The sequence below is a fragment of the Andrographis paniculata genome, unplaced genomic scaffold (assembly GCF_009805555.1).
Source record: "Andrographis paniculata isolate CXL003 unplaced genomic scaffold, ASM980555v1 Contig66END, whole genome shotgun sequence".
Lineage (NCBI taxonomy): Eukaryota > Viridiplantae > Streptophyta > Magnoliopsida > Lamiales > Acanthaceae > Andrographis > Andrographis paniculata.
Genome location: NW_026137602.1, coordinates 1,290,504 through 1,308,143, shown reverse-complemented (window position 1 = coordinate 1,308,143; position 17,640 = coordinate 1,290,504). Strand labels below are relative to the sequence as shown.

General features: G+C 30.8%; 2 protein-coding genes across 2 annotated transcripts; one reads left to right on the top strand and one right to left on the bottom strand.

Moving 5' to 3' along the window:
* Positions 1-12,030: 12,030 nt before the first annotated feature.
* LOC127262780 (mitochondrial import inner membrane translocase subunit Tim9) lies at positions 12,031-14,117 on the bottom strand. The gene is made up of 2 exons (XM_051291594.1): positions 13,917-14,117; positions 12,031-12,447 (listed from the first exon to the last, which is right to left on the bottom strand). The coding sequence occupies exons 1-2, from the start codon at positions 14,009-14,011 to the stop codon at positions 12,261-12,263; spliced, it is 282 nt and encodes a 93-aa protein (XP_051147551.1). The 5' UTR covers positions 14,012-14,117; the 3' UTR covers positions 12,031-12,260.
* Positions 14,118-14,235: 118 nt separating this feature from the next.
* LOC127263177 (40S ribosomal protein S14) lies at positions 14,236-16,113 on the top strand. Its single transcript, XM_051292186.1, has 6 exons — positions 14,236-14,314; positions 14,767-14,886; positions 14,968-15,013; positions 15,456-15,541; positions 15,631-15,760; positions 15,855-16,113. The coding sequence occupies exons 1-6, from the start codon at positions 14,312-14,314 to the stop codon at positions 15,920-15,922; spliced, it is 453 nt and encodes a 150-aa protein (XP_051148143.1). The 5' UTR covers positions 14,236-14,311; the 3' UTR covers positions 15,923-16,113.
* The last annotated feature ends 1,527 nt before the right edge of the window (positions 16,114-17,640 follow it).

Below are 17,640 nucleotides of genomic sequence, written 5' to 3'. Positions count from 1 at the left end.
ATATGACTATATGGATGCACTTTGTGTATCTCTATGGCTATCATGATAGGACATTTGGTATTATTAATTGATATATTAGATATCTAAATCTATTATTTAATGTCTAATCAAGTAAACTTGCATTTTTAATTTTGGGTTATCGCATTGACTGATCGGCCGCTGTATTTATATTTGTGTTTGCCGATGATATATATATCTATATAAATGAAATATGGATTGGATGGAAGATGGAATTCAATTGAATGATTCGAATTCGCATTGTAATTGCAATTAGGTATATAACGGCGGTGCTGTTAGTTTATTTATTCAAATTTATTCTTTTATTGTTGCTACTTGAAACTTTTGATAGTTTCGTTTTAATTATTGCATGAAAATCAAATTCAAGTATAACATATGTGTATGCAATTATAAGTTTATATACATGCAATTGGAATAGCACATGCATATCCATCATCAGGTCGATGGTTTATTTTTATCTTTTTTTTTTTTTTGGGTACTTTATAGAATCAGATTGGATTTTATTCAATTAATTGGCAGCTAATCAGGCAATTTGGTACAAATAATTAATGCTATGCTTGAAGTTGCAATTACGTGGATAATCAATGCAGACCATATTTATTTTTTATCGCTAATTTTTGTGATAATAGAATATTCATTGTGATTCATTGAATAATCCAATGAAATTTGGGATACAGTAGCATATATTTTCGACATTATTCATTTGTGTAAATTCGACTATAAATATTCATTATATTAAATTTATAGTCTCTTTGGGTGACATATTTTTGCGTATGTGATTCCGCTGCATTTAGTACTTTCTTGGACTATTTGATTATTTTAATAAATCCATAAATTAATTGTTGTTGTTATAGTTTTAATATGTATTGGACATACATATATGATTTATTTAAGGAGAATTGAATTAGCAATAAATAATATAATATATTTTATGAATTGGTTGAAACAGTTTTGTTGCCAAAGCAGTCTCTGCTGTGTAAATCAGTTTATTTTGTGTATTAGAAAGTTGTGTTTGTGACTTATAAGGCTCCTGATTGACCCAAAGGCAACTCAGTCATTAAGTAGTTACATACATGTTTAGTTACATTGAATGTGGTGATGATAATTTTGATTGTTTGTGTGTGGATAATAGATCTGTCCAAAGATGGAGTGTTGTTTGACACACTACTTTATTGTCTACATTTAATTGTCAAAATAAGTTTATCACTGGCGAGTCAGTAATTTGTCCAACGACGTTTGCTGATGTTGCTCGATAAATTGTGATATAATTGCTACTTTATTTTATAAATTCACATACGAAACATTCAATAGCTTATAGACATGTGCATTCAGTTGCTAATAAGCATTCTTTATTTTCTATGGAATCAGACCCGTGTATATTGAACATGATTCTGATTATAATTTAGTTAAGAAAATTATAAATTCATTAATAATGCATGCTGTGTTTTGATGGTGAAGATCAAGTATTTGAAGTTGCCAAAGTAACCTCTCGTATATAAGATTTTTTCTTGATAACGTAAGTGTTTATGTGTATTTTACTTCATGTGATTATTCTTCGGCCCAAAGGCAGTCGGTAATTGACAGAATGAAATATACATATGCGATAGTATGTATGGGACGATTATATGGATTTAACTTATGTGAATGGTAAATCAGTCCAAAGATTGGTTGCTGTTTGACAGTAGTTATTGTCCGTATGTGATTATTGCAACAAGATGACTGCTAGCAATCAATGTTATTGATCCAAATATTGATCATTGATGTTGCACTTAGTGTCTTGGGATGAAAATGCATTATTATTGAGCTTCATTATGATTCATTTGGTTGCATGAATCATGACTTGGCATTAATAATAGACCAACTCACTCATACGGCGAAAAACACTGCTCATGAACGTAGTTATTTGAGAAGTGGGATAGGTCCAACCCCTAAGTCTAATTATCTTTAAGAAAAGCACTCCATAAATTTTTAGGAGTACAATATATGATGATATGGATTCCTTGTCGAAATTAAGAAACGTTTTACCAAAAGCGATAAGGCAGAAATGCGTACTCTTCTCATTACCATAAAGTATAACGACAAACATAACATAAGGGAGTACATCATGAACATGTCTACTATTGCTACTAAATTGAGGGCACTTAAGTTAGACATTTTGGAGGACATGTTTGTCCTATTAGTCTTGCTCTTGAAATTAATTTAATTTCAGTTTATAGACACACCTGGGGGTGGATTTTGGTGTAACAACACACATCAGTATGTCTATGCAAGATTATTTTATTGTCAAAATCAATTCATGTTGAAAGATACATCTATATGGGTGACGACAAGAAAGTTCAAGTTGAAGTCATTGACAATGTTAAATTATTATTGAGTACTCGTTACTATTTGAATTTGGATGAGACATTTTTTATGGTACCATCTTCAGTCAAAATTTAATTTCGATCTCTATTTTGAACAAATTCAGTTATTATTGTTCATTCAAATATAAAGTTTTGTCTCTTCCAAAATTCAAAATCGATTGGAACTAGTGCATCATTTGATAATAATAATCACCATTTACTTAATAGTCTGACTTCATATCATGAATTAGTTATTGAACATATTCATATAACTTCCACGATTACGGATCCGCTTAATTAGTAAAGGGTTTCCACATTAGTTCTATAATGAGCATATTGCTCGTTTGATAGTGGAACCATATTTTCATACTTCGGTTTAGTGGGAGTTGATTAGTAATGTTCAAATACTATTAAAGTTACTTTGGTTTACACTGCACAATTTAGTATTCAATGTTCAATATTCAGTGTGCAATGTTCAGTTTTAATTCAGTATTTAGTTGTTCTGAATTAAAGTTAAGGTGGATCAGTTGGAAATAGGTATGTTAAGATCACATTACATGAAATTTCCATGTTGTGCATCCGCACTTGATCGAATCTTAGGTTATATTGGTGTTGTGACCACTGATCGGTCCCATTGCGATAAATGCAGTGACGGTCGCTTTGATCCGCATTGACGTGACTTATATATAAGATTGGTAATATACATTAAGGACCTGATAGAAAAACATTCATGAGCTCATAAGGTAATTCAGTGTACATTTACCCAAGTGGGAGATTGTTGGATTAAAAATTCAATTGTGGGTTAAATGTAACTATTTGGGTTATCAATTAGATTAAACCTATATTAAATGATCTATTAATTTATTGAGCTTAAATGTGTTTAGTAAGTGCGGGCCTCCAATGTGTAGAAACCCGGTAAATTATTAATTGAGTGATGAGGCCAATTAATAATAAGGGATATAAATAGGGTTGTGATCCCAGGTCTAGACGCAATATCGATTACATTCCATATCTCATCTTGGGAGTAACGGCAGAAACCCTAGCGGTTTTCTCATGAGGGATTGTGCCATAGGCTTGAAGAACACAAAATCCTCCATTGTTTGCAGATCTGAATTCGACTATACTAATGGAATAAGGTTAGATTTATTTGCTTTATTTTTATCTTAATTATGACAACACGGTAGATCCTGGGCTTAGGGTTAAATTCCTGATAAGTTTCAACACTGCATATATGCAATTTTTGACAGCACACATTCATCAATTAACATCATCTATATATATATATATATGGATTAGTATGGATCTAGATTGTTCGCAAAAATTTATAATAACATAAATAAATGAATAAACCAAAATATGCATTGATACGGATTTGATTTAAAAATTTTGAGATATATGGTGCAAACATCAACACGAAATCCACATGTCCTCTCGGATCGAGTTGCCATTTGAATTAAAATAATTTCTTATGCGAAAATTATTTCAAGATTACAAATAATAATAATAATAATGAATAAATTGGTTCATATTTGTTTTCACTTGCAAATCAAATATACCTATGCATATATGATTGCATGCAGGGACATGGATGTGAGAAGATTAACCACCTGAATTTATATTTAATCATATCATGCATGTCTGACTAAGATGCACACAAATTCGATTGACATATTATGATATCTTACGATATCAAATTGATCACGATTCTATAATCATATACATGGATTGCAAATAAGCGAATACAAACGCAACGACAGGCGGATATAATGTATAGACAAATTTATAATGAAAATTCACACCAACATCTAGCAAACAGATCAATCTGTAAAAATAAGTCTGTTCTAGTAGATTAAATGATCAATTAAACATCCATTGATCCGATGAATTAATCTCAAAAAATTCAACACGGAATAGCTTCCTCAAGGTAATTAATTGCGCATACAAGTTGAGACAGATATGAAGTGCACAGAAGATATTACAGAAGAATCTGAATACTCCATCGAAAACAGAGGAAAAATTCAGAAATTTAATATTTTGTATAAATTAATTTCAAAATAAAATTCAAAATTTTCCTAAAAACATAATGAATTTTTCTCAAATGGCAGGATCGGATCTTGATCAAGAAAATATCGCAAAAAAAATTGTTGGAAATAAAAAAAAAAATATTTTCAAATAAGAAATTAAAGCGAATCTTGATCGAGAATTTGATGAGAAGAAAATTCAAAGCAACGCAGAGGCAAAAAAAAATTATCAAATTGTTAGCGGAAGCCAATAATGAAATTTAAACAAACCCGTGGGAAGATGTATTGCCAAACTCTGGAATCCTTAGGAAGATGTTGTCAAATCTTGGAACCCGGAACCCTAGGATGACATTGCCAAACCCCGGCTCTCAAATAGCGATGGTGTATTCTAATTTTCTGAGAGTAGGTTTAGCAACCCGTATGTGAGAGTATTTATAATTAAAAAGAAAAACCGTCCATTACGATTTTTCTGTCACTTCTCACGTATATTTTGAATGTGACGGACTTAATAGGAGAAAAGTGAACCACAATTTAGAGTTAGTTTAATTATATAAGATAATCAAAAAATAATTATAGTTCAAATATGATTAATTGATTAATTAAACTAACATAAATTTCAATGGAAATCCCCTTGAAATGCCCATGTTCAAATATGTAAATAGGTGCCATGCCCTTTTTATTTATAGAATGATGGTGCTTTAGACTTTACTTTTTAGAGTCTAGTTGCATTTCCTGAAGCTTAATGACCATATTTATGAAATGAAAAGTGGATTACAAGCCACAACTGTTACTGAAAACGGCGATGATGATGATGATGATGATGTAGATTTGTTTGGTGATGAGACTGATGAAAAAATGAAGGCTTTCTTCGAGAAGAAATAATGTATGAGATATGTGTTTCCTCATTTTGTTGTATCATGAATTTTCTATTCCCTCTTTGAAAATATTAGTTTAATTTCATCGTCTTCTAACAACCATACATGTCTTCAATGCAATGTTGTTTAAGCAGGGAAGTCATCAGCATGATTCGATGGATCAGCCGAGTCCAGTCCGACTCGGCAAGAAGAAAATATCAAATTTTTCTAAATTTTTTCTGAAATTGCTCAAATGTTAATTTCTAGCATTCTAGGTATGTTTGTCTTTATTTCTGCTTCGATGCTTCGTTCGCGTAGGAATGTACGTATTGGTTCACGTAAGAGTGCACGTAGAATCCCAAAGGAGTGTGTGAATAAGGAGAGTTGGAGAAAAAAGGAATTGAAAAGAAAATCGTACAGGGTGGGTTGGAGAAGAAGATTCGTGTAGGGTTGGGGAAGAAGAAATGCGAGTGGGGAAAAATAGATTTTAAGAAATTTAGAAAATGCCCAAATAATTACTTAATATCAATTAATTTAATTTTTTTAAATATAGTATAAAATTAATTCATTTACTTAATTTGTGGATTGGACTTTGTATTAGATTATTTTAATTAATTAATTTATTTAATTGATAGATTTAATTATTTTGAATTATATTTGGTTTTTATTTAATTTATACAAATTGGTTTTTTATTAAAATTAATATTCTAGAATAATTTATAACTAATTGTAAATATATTATTTAAAATAATTTTTAGACAAGATTTTAAATTATATATAATTTTTAATGTTATATATTTTTAAAATTAATTATATATGATCTGATATATTTTAATAATTTATTATTTTTTAAATAAAAATTATATATAAAAAATATATTGACCGATACGTTGCACCGATACACCGAGACGTATCTGGAACGGTAAAGGCCAATCTGCGACAACATTCCACAGACGGCGAACCATGGTCATCAGTGCTCTTGGATGTGAGCCCGTGGGATGATAAAATTGACATGAAAAAACAGTGTGTAGATGGAGGGCCTTCTTTGTAGGGCTAGCAAAAATTGACTCGACCTGATAATCTTAATTTGATCTGAATCCGAAATAATTGGGTTTGGGTTGAGATTTTTTATCCAATTAATAATTAGGTCAGATCCATTTAACTCATTTAATTAAATGGGTCAGATTTAAGTCCAAATTTTCAACCTGAAAATAATCCGTCTAACATGTTTAATTAATATTATTTTAAATTTAAATATATTTTTAAAATTTTATCAATTCAATTCAATTCAAATATTCATGACCAATTTTATAATAATAAGAATAAAATAAAATACAACCTCCGTCCGGCTCTAGAGGGTCTCATTTACTGTTTGTTTGTTAATATTTGAATATTAATTATTATATCAAAACATAGTACAAATTAAGAAAAAATTGCAAAAATACTTCTAATGTCTTATAATACTAATAGAAAGACATTTGTACCAAAAATTATACAAATATAAGAATATTTTTAATGTTAATTAAATGACCCAAAATGTAAATGTGACACTTAGAGACGGACGGATGAAGTAAAATTTAAGCTAAAATTCTACAAAATTAGGATTAAATAAAGGATTGTGTTGTGTACTATTACGTAGTGTTTATTAATTCGACTCTTGAATATCGGTTTTAATGATATGAAGAAATAGTTTTTGCTTTAATATGTATATATATTATGCATTTGAAATTTTGTTAGTACAAATTGTAATTCAAAATTAAAATTTAAAATTTTAGACTGTTTAACATATCAGATTCAGGTTGACCCGATTAATAAAAATTTATGTTAAGATTGCAAATATAAACTCGTTTAATTAAATGGGTTAGATTCAGATCAAAAATTTTCTAACTTGTTTATAGCTGACCCAAACCTGAACCTTGCCTGACCTGATTCGTTTACCGGCCATGTGTGGCTACTAGGGCTGGCAAAAATTAACTCGACCTGATAACCCGACCCGAACCTGACCTGAAATAGTTGGGTTTGGGTTGAGATTTTCGACCCAATTAATAATTGGGTCAAACCCGTTTAACCCATTTAATTAAATTGGTCAGGTTAAGGTCTACATTTTTTACCTGAAAAAAACCCGTCTAACCCGTTTAATTAATATTATTTTAAATTTAAATATATTTTTTAAATTTTATCAATACAATTCAATATTTATGGCCAATTTTATAAAAATAAACAATAAAAAATAAAGGATTGTGTTGTGTACTATTATGTAGTGTTTGTTAATTCAATTCTTGAAGATCGGTTTCATGATATAAATAAATAATTTTTTGCTTTAATATGTGTACATATTATGCATTTAAAAATTTTGTTAGTATAAATTTTAATTTTAAATTAAAATTTAAAATTTTTAGATTAAACGGGTTATACGAGTTAGATTCAGGTTGACCCGATTAATAAAAAGTCAGGTTAAGATTACAAATATCAACCCATTTAATTAAATGGGTCAGATCAAGGGTTTTATAACCCGTTTAAGCTGACCTGAACCCGAACCCGACCTGACATAATCTGTTTGCCAGCCGTAGTAGCTACCCGTCCCCAACCTGCAAGAAGTTCACCATACTTGGTTAATACAATTGTAGGACGCAGTTTAGGATTCTCAAAGCATGTTCAATTGTCACCGGGCCTTGCAGGCTATACCGATGGATATTTATCATTATGCCTAAAATCATGCTTCGACTCTTAGATGAGATTTCTACTGATTCCTCTTGGTTGATCATTTTGTGGTTTCAGGATAGGATTATGATATTATTTTGGATTATCTATGCATAATTATACTTATCATCAGGTCAGTCCTGACTTTTGAAGGGTCCGGGGTAAAATAAAAATTAAGGGCCCTTAAATATGTATAATATTTTTTTACATATAATAAAATATAAATAATAAAAAATATTTTTTTTTAGTATTTTTATGCAAAAATATCAATAATAATAATAATAAGACAAAATTGCTCATAATTTTCATATAGTTTTGAAATTTAGCATAAAATTTTCATGTATTTTAAAAATTGTATGGCGTCCCTTTATAGTTTAACAAATGTTATATAAAACTCATACCATACAAAAAAATATAAATGAAAAATTATCTTCTATATCAGCGCGTTATGCAATTTATAAATTATAGAAAGATTTATGCTAAATTTCAAAACAACAAGAGAGTTTATTAACAATTTTGACTAATAAGAATAATAATAATTTTGTCTAATACTTATTTTCTTCTTAATGCAAAAAATAAAAAATAAAAAATAAAAATAAAAGACTCCTTATAAATGATATAGTCCTTCTCGCTTAACAATTTATTCATTTTTCTATTTTGATCCGTCCAATAAAAAATATCTATTTTTTTTTAGCAACGGTACTTTCTACTAACATTAAAAATGCTCTTAGAGTTTACAATATATTACAAATATCATTACATTTATATCACACAATACTAATAATAAAGTTATATTAGTCTTTTTTATTTTATTCATATCACACCCTAATATAATATTAAAATTCCTAAAACTCAGTGCAAAAAGCAATCAAATAAATATATAAGGGACAGATGAAGTATATATATATTTTTTACCTATAATAGAATATAAATAATTAGATAAAATAGTTTTTTTCTAGTATTTTTAGATAAAATATCAATAATAGGATTAATATTAATTTTGTCTAAAAAATATTTATAAATAATATATTTTTTTATCTATAATAAAATATAAATAGTTAATATAATAAAATTTCTAATATTTTTATATGCAAAATATTAATTATAGTATTAATTAATATTAACTTTGTCAAATGCATAAAAAAATACTTACAAATTTTGAGGATATATGGGTTTAACCCAAAATCTCATATAACCATTAGGTCATATTTCTCAACTAGTATATTAATATCAAATAATATATATATATATATATAAATATTGTATATATAACATAAATATATAATGGATCATATTTAGATTGGGCATGGGCGAACACCCCTGGCCTAGGGCCGCCTTACTAGGATGATGCCTTTTGGAGGATATCCAAAAACAAATCCATACGGCTCAGCCTAAAGCGAACAATATCATACTAGTGTTGAGTTGACCTAGTCCCAACAGTGGTATCAGAGTCTGGTTAGATGATGAAGTGGACTGGGTGGCATTGGGCATTGGTTGTGGTAGTGGGCTCGCCCACGTGACCTGCGGATGTGTCTTGTGTTGAAAGTCTCCTGGCGGTGTTGGGTTGGTCCCGATTGAGGTGGTCAGGCAGCAGGTCCCTTTGTGATAAGCGGTATAAAGTGGGCAGGGAAGGTCCTTGGTTTGAGGGGAGGATTGTTGGAGTGCAAGCCCAAGTCCCACATTGAAAGTTGCGAAGAAAATTACACACCTTATAAGTCCCAAGTGAACTCCACTAGTATGAGGCCTTTTGAAGGATATCCAAAAACAAATCCGTGCGGGCTCAGCCCAAAGCGGACAATATCATACTAGTGTTGAGTTGACCTAGTCCCAACAATATGAGATCATGAGTTGGTTTCATCGTCTAGCTCGGGCTTTGTTTTGCATATTCATTATAGAGGATTTGTGGTTGATTGGGTATTAAAATTGGCTGAAGATTGATAATTGTCTGCATTTTTCGTTGTGTTCTGATTTCTAAATTTTGGATGTTTGCTTGTCAGATGCTCTGGTGAAATAGTAGTTAATTGTTTTGACTACAAGATACTACTGCAAGTTGTATGAGATTTGTCAATCGAAGTACTGGTATCTCATTATACACTTTCATTGTTAGTGGCAGATCGACGGATGTTAATAATAATAATAATAATAATAATAATAATAATAATAATAATAATAATGCATCATCCATTCACGAAACCTTCTTTCATGTTGTTTGCTTCTTTCTGGCTTGATGAAAAAACATTTTATTCTATACCTCTTCATGTGCAAGTAGTCTTATTTGGCTGCTTCTTGATATCGGACTGGATTTCGTGTTACGGTGTTTGTTTGCGCTTTCATGACTTTTTCATTGTTTCTTATTTTTAATATATTTTGAAAGTTGATTTTGATTTTGTTTCTACGTGGACAGGAATTGTGTTTTATGTTTGTTCGTAAAAATTATAAGAAAATTTTTAATTTTTCGCAGTTTCCGAAGAAACCGCTTCCCTTAGTATTCACCCATTGGACCATTTGTGTACCGTGGTGCTATACTATTTTTCTGCAAATGCCGTACATTCTGTTGTCCAGGAGGCAATTTTTCACTTGCCCCAATGCCCATGTGTTGAAAGATCTATTTCTTCAAGTTCATAAACTGTCCGAACAATTCTTTCTTTTTATCATAGGGCTTTGGAAAGTACATGATTAAACAACAACTCCTATTGTGTAATTGTTACCCTCAAATATTTTTGGGCTTCCGAAGGTGATTAGAAGCCCAGCCCTGAAGAGTGGATGGACCAGTCCAAACAATTTCAACCGTGCTCAAAATTGTGTGCAGATGAGAACCTTGTCAACCTCCCACTTGGGTGATGGAGAGGTGAGTTAATAGTTTCTTAAAAGAATAAAAGTGGAGAAAATTGTAGAACAAAGTGGTTGAGTAGAGGAGTTGAGAGAGACATCGGAAACAAGACAAATCCATGAATATTTAAAGGAGCCAAAATAGGAAAGATCATCATCAACTCATCCTTCAACTACCAACACATCTAAATTTCAGATTACTTTCTTTCTTTCTTTTATTCTATGTCATAATTTTTCTTCTTTCTAATTTTATTTTTGTTCATATATTTTGGCTCCATTTCGAACCAAATAGCACCTTTGTGTTTCTATCTTTTTATGTTGCTTTTAGTACTAGCCTTTTGTTACATTCCAGCTCCTAAAATTTCAATCTAATTGCCTCAATCCAATTCAATTTTCATTCATTTTTATCATATTAGATAACTCTAAAACTGTCGATCTATTTCACCCGAATATATTGCATGGTAATTTTTACAGCGAGACCAAATTCGGATACTTTCTTGAGTAGGCCGGAGAATTCAATTCCTGTCAATTTCGAACAACCTAATTTTATTGGATCGTCATCAACAATTTTGAGCGATACCAGTAATGCTGTGACTTCATTTTCAATATTTGTCAATTGGCTCAAATAATTTTTGATGCTTTTCATCCATCATGTATTATTTATTAAATGTGTTGGTTTACTTTGAAAGTGCATTTTGACAAATGAAATTTACTATAATCTCACTATCAATTTTAATTTCCATTTTATAGTATATTTTGACCATTTTTGTTACACCACTAAAATGACTGAATATATGATCTAGCTTCCCACTACAATATTTGGTTCGAAATGCAAAAAAAAACTCATAATTTAACACATTGAGGTCTAAAAATCATACGTAGAGACAAGAAAATTGGCAATATAGACATAAACATGTTTTACTCCCTCGATTTTAATGTAAAATAAAGAGCTAAATTCATATTAATTCTCAATGTAAAAGTTAGATATGAGCTCAAAAAATTGGTTACATGTAAATTAGGTTGACGACACGATGCATTCTACATTTGTTATCTTTACTGACATATGATCATTAGCTAAACACAGAACAATTTAAACTTTTTTTTTTGGATGCCACGATACTACTATTGTTTACTTGTTAACCTAAAAAATTATAGTAAAAGTATAACTTTTTTAAAATACAAATTCAAATATGTGCGCTACACTGCACAACAAGCTACTAGTATGTATATGTATATATATAACTCCAGTGAACAAACCATTATCCATGAGTCAGAAACCATAGTATACAAGCAATGTATCAAAAGGGTGTTAGAAAAGAGACTTCTGTTCTTATTTGTAACGTAAAGAAAGTACAAGAAACAAAGACCTGCCAGTTCAAATAAATATCTTCAAAACTAAACAATGATATATCGCCAAAGTTCAAAAGTAGGCAGAAATTGATGGAATGAATTAGCACCCCCGGCATGGGAACAAAGCCCGAAATTCGCAAAACAACTTAATCTTGTGTTGCAGCTCCTTGGTTGAGCTCTGCAAATCTCATGCCCACTCGCATTGAGTGTTTCAGGAACTTCTCGGCACACCTACGAACACACGTCTCTTCTTGCTTATCGAGAGATTTGCGCCGGAATGTGTCGACACAGTCAGTAAAGCATCTCTCCACCAGCGAATTGTACATCCTCAAACTGCATGATCAAAAACAAAACATTCAGCACCACCATGGAGATCATACATTGTTTACGGGGACAAAAAGCATCAGAATACACTGAAATAGAATTCTAGGCTCCGGAAGAACAGGAAGCCACTTCATATTCTGGGATTCAACAAGCCGAAGGATTAATGCAATGCTAATGTGAAGACATATTTAGAATCCAAATCAATCGTTTGGATGTGATATGGGAGTGATTTGATGGTTTACGAATATTAAAAATTTCAATTGAAATAAGTTTTTGATACTTTTCAAATGTAAAATGATTTTTGTACTTAATATTTAAATAAAAAATAAGTGTTTATATTATATTTTGTAGTGTAAAAATACATATGATAAATAATTGGTTAATTAAATGAAGCATTATCCAAACACATCCATAGGAACGAATTGCGAATCAATGCAACTATTTTTTTTCTTACATGAAGTAAAAAAAGACTCTCTTAATCGAATTTGGTGAAGTCAAAAAATTTCATTCTATACCCAGGGCTTATGAATCAATCAATTTTAGTAAAGCTACAGATTTAGACTGCTCAGATTGCATGTATGCAGATCCAAAATGAAAACATATACTATTAGCACTCAACTCAGCAAACTAATTTAGGTTGTGTTTGTGTGACGATTTTTCTGTGATTTTCTACTGTTCAACAAAAATTTCCTTCCAAAAACATCAAATCAAGCATAAATTTTCAAATTTTTATATTATATTAAAAAACAACTTTATATGAAAAACATAGCATATCACCTATTTGTATGATATCATACGACTATTAAAATTCAAAATTTTACGGATCATAATCCAAATTCAAAAATGAAATCCTCAGACAAGGGATTGAATATTTTTTCCACTATTCATCCAATTTTTTCCCCCAAAAACATCAAACCAAACACCTACTTTTCATTTTTTATATTATACTTAAAAATCAATTTTACATTCAAAATATTACGTCAAAACCTATTTATATCACATCATACAACTATTCAAATTCAAAACTTTTACTATTCAAATCCCAACTCAAAATCCAAACCCCCAAACAAACACACCCTAACTATGTAAATAAATGATTATATTCAACCTATCTAAGCAAATCAATAGAATGAGATATTATGTTTGGATTGTGTAGCTCCGAAACTCGAAGATACGCAATCAATTCATCCTGTTTAGATAAAAAAAATTCACATATACCATTTCACACAAAAACAGTAAATCAATCCAATGAAACATGTCTTATAAATATTCCTCAGTTAATAGTTTTACATTACAATAAATACAGAGACAGTTTCATTCACCCGCTTCATATTCAATCATGTCAAGTTTCAAAATTTCCTCCAATGTCCAAGTGAACGCAATTTCTACAGATCCTAAAGCGTTTACCTCAATCAATTCGCATTTGACATCAGAGTCCACCTTTCATTACCCAAACTATTAGGAAAAACCGCACATACCTGTCGCGAATTTGGAGCTGGTCGATCATGGCGGTCATGCGCATCTTATCCTCCTCCGGTAGAGCGTCCAAGTCGCCGAGCATGCTCTTGTCCATCTCAATCGCCTTGTCGAGTGCTTACTCACTACAACTCTCAGATTGAGGGAGAAGGCTGTTAAACCCTAGGAGGGAGCACTAGGAACGAGATCTCGGACGGCCGACGTTAACTATAATTTCATTTATGAGAGTGTAATATTTTTGGGCTTTAATTGGGCTTTTAAAGCCCAAAAAAGTAAGCCCACTATTAACTCACCTCAACACCTGCCTATAAATTTGGACGCTGCAATTAGGGTTCTGCTATTCGACCAGCAGCAGTGTAGCTTAGAAACCTCGCCGCCCTCCGCCGCAGCTGAAGCCATGGTACTTTTCCCTAAAATTTCAGAACCTAGTGTTTCTGTTCTTTATCATAGGAGCAGCTTTGAAGATCTGGTTTTAATTTTGATTTGTTCTGTGGAATATATGTTCAGGCCTGTTTTGGTTTGTTGATTTGTTTTACTCGCTTCATAATGCGTTTTTGTACGCAGTAGACCGTTTTTGTGTGAATTTTTTTCGTAGGATTGGTGCAAAGTTTAGCATTTTATTGATCTCAGTTTGAATGAAGGCCATTTTTGTTGGGTGAGAGAATTTGATCTCTTTATGTGAAATCTTTATATTGCATTGAAATCCGTTTCGTGCCATTCATTTCTCATCTTTATTTTTCAAGTTTTAGTTTTTTTCTTAAGATCCCTATCCTATCCTGGACGACCTGAAGTAATATATAGCTTTTTGCGTGTATCTTATGGACAAAAAATTTGTTATCTTGCCTTTAATAGTCGAGGAGAAAGACCAGAGAGCCCAAGGAAGAGAATGTTACCCTTGGACCTGCGACTAGGGATGGAGAATTGGTCTTTGGCGTGGCGCATATATTTGCTTCATTTAATGATACTTTCATTGTGAGTATTGCTCCTCTAGCTAAGCTTGTTGTCGTCGTGGTGATCTGTCAGTAATTCCTAATGTCGGTATTTTGCTCACAGCATGTCACTGACTTGTCTGGAAGGGAAACAATGGTTCGCATTACAGGTACTCTAAGGTGGTTGTATGTTCAAAAATAATTTTATAGTGTTGGTAATTTAGATTTTGGATTGAAGTAGAATGATTGTAAGAAATAGTGTGAACACTAAAGTGAGCACACAGGGGGGTAATTATTTTATTACATTCATTAATATAAATTTCATTTGTATTCATTTTAATGTCATATTGTGACCTGTGGGCTTGAATTTGAAGGCAAGATTAAAATTGTTGATGAGCTGCAATCAAACATGATTTTGAAGTGTTCTTTTATTCAAATTTGCCCCCTCCTGTCTTTTAGTGTGTAACAGATGATGCTGTATGCTTCATATTCTCTTTTATGAACTGTTTTTAAGTAAGTTTATGGATTCCCCTTTGGTCTTGATTCTTTCTTGTTGAACTCATTAATTATTGATAATTACTTCCTGATATGTTGGTCGTGGTTTGTATTTAGGTGGCATGAAGGTGAAGGCTGATAGGGATGAATCTTCTCCGTATGCAGCTATGCTCGCAGCGCAAGATGTTTCCCAAAGATGCAAGGTTGTAAGATGTCAAGACTTTTTTAGCTTAGATATCTTGTCTATGCCTAATCTCACAAATTTACTAACCGGTCTGGACTCTTCATACAGGAGTTGGGCATTAATGCTCTTCACATAAAGCTCCGAGCTACAGGGGGGAATAAGACTAAAACCCCAGGCCCTGGTGCTCAGTCTGCACTTAGAGCACTTGCTCGTTCTGGAATGAAGATTGGCCGAATAGGTATATGATTTGATTATTTTTGTTTGATCTATACTATCTCTTCATTCACATGGCAACATTTTCATGGTAATTGATTCTTGTCATTACTTTACAGAGGATGTGACGCCAATTCCTACTGACAGCACCCGAAGAAAGGGTGGCAGGAGGGGAAGGAGGCTTTAATCTTTCCTTGCCATTTCGAATGCTTCCAGTTGTTGGGACACTATTTTCTTCGAGGTTACAAGCTTTAGTAATATTGTTTGGGAACTTTCTCTATGTTTTAAATCTGAATTGGAACTTAATATGAGATTGAATTTCATGGACCTGTAATAATGCTTAATTTTCTTTTTTGTTTTTATTTTAGTGTTTCTGCCTGATTAGGGGTTTATTATTATTATTATTATTATTATTATTATTATTATTATTATTATGAATTGGGAATGTACTGTACGCCCTTTTGGGAGGATTAACAGCAGAAGGGTGCGTATAATTCCCTATAATCGTCTCTCAACTTTGTCAGCTGTATTCATAAAATTGCAGTTGATTTTCGTGGGTGGTACATTCTCATGAGTTTTGGGATTAGTTTTATGTCTTGAAGAAATTTTGGAGATAATTGCAAATTAAATTATTGTATGATACCCGATGGTATGAGTTTTAAATTTGATTGTGTTAAATTAGATAGATTCAGCTATGGTATTTAAATTACAAGTGTTGATAGCGTATGGTATGTGAAATAAGACAGTTATTTGTTTATATTTAAAATGTGATATAAGAAAATATGTGTTTTTATAGGCATATGATATATGCTTTTTAAGTTGTGTTTATTTGTATTATATTAATATAAATTATACTATATTTTTTATAATAGGGGTTTTTTTTGTGGTTCATTTCATGCTGTTCAGCACACAGTAATGTAATTGTTGCTTAATTTCAATAGTCTAAGGGTTTAATTTATTTTCTTCATGGTTACATTAATCTGGCCTCCTTGGGGCAATTTTTGCAGCATTCAATGTTATTTTAGGTATCTAATGCTTTTATACTTTTTTCGTCTAGTATTTATTTTTTTATTTTAGTCCGTTTTATAATAAAGTATTTATTTTTTTTAGTAACTATATTATTTATTTAATATTAAAAATACTCTTATAATTTATAATACATTATACAAATGTTATTATTTTTATATCACATATATAGTTATTTTAGTTATTTCTGTTTTATTTATATTATATTTTAATATAATACTAATATTTCTAAAATTGTGCAAAAAGCAAATAGATATTTACTTATGCGACGGAAGAAGTATTATATTTATTTAGGGGATGATTAGAGTGCTGAATTTAAAAAAAATCAGCATCAACTCAGCATATTATATATATAGCACACATTATTATTATATGCCGTATATATTGTTTCTAATAAAGGTATGTATCTTTTTTAATATGTGTTGTATTTGTATTATATTAACAAATATTTCATCTCTTTTATTGAAAAGTTACTATTTTTCATTTTTGTCCATTCCAAAATAAGGTTATTATTTCTTAATTTGTATTATCTACTTATCATAATAAATATTTTTTCAATTTGTAAAATATTATATAAATGTTATTATTTTTATATTATATTATACCGGGTATTTATTGTTTTTTTTTTTACTACAATTTAATATAATATTAATATTTAAAAATTTACATATAACATAATGGAGGGAGTATATTATCTTGTCTGTAATAATATTGCATGTTGTTAGACAATCCAATCCACGATATAGCATATGTTTTTGTTTAAAACTATAATAGCACACCATTTGCTGAATTTTAGTCGCTGTCGCTGGCATTTATTTAAATATAAAATATAATCATTTGTTGATTCATGTACAAATACTTATTTCGTTTGACATTTGT

Excerpts from the sequence above, each read along its gene's own strand:
- LOC127262780 (XM_051291594.1), bottom strand. The coding sequence starts at position 14,011 with ATGGACAAGAGCATGCTCGGCGACTTGGACGCTCTACCGGAGGAGGAT. Across the intron at positions 12,448-13,916 it reads CAGCTCCAAATTCGCGACAG|TTTGAGGATGTACAATTCGC; the intron begins GTATGTGCGGTT and ends TTGATCATGCAG.
- LOC127263177 (XM_051292186.1), top strand. Across the intron at positions 15,542-15,630 it reads ATGTTTCCCAAAGATGCAAG|GAGTTGGGCATTAATGCTCT; the intron begins GTTGTAAGATGT and ends CTCTTCATACAG. Across the intron at positions 15,761-15,854 it reads AATGAAGATTGGCCGAATAG|AGGATGTGACGCCAATTCCT; the intron begins GTATATGATTTG and ends ATTACTTTACAG.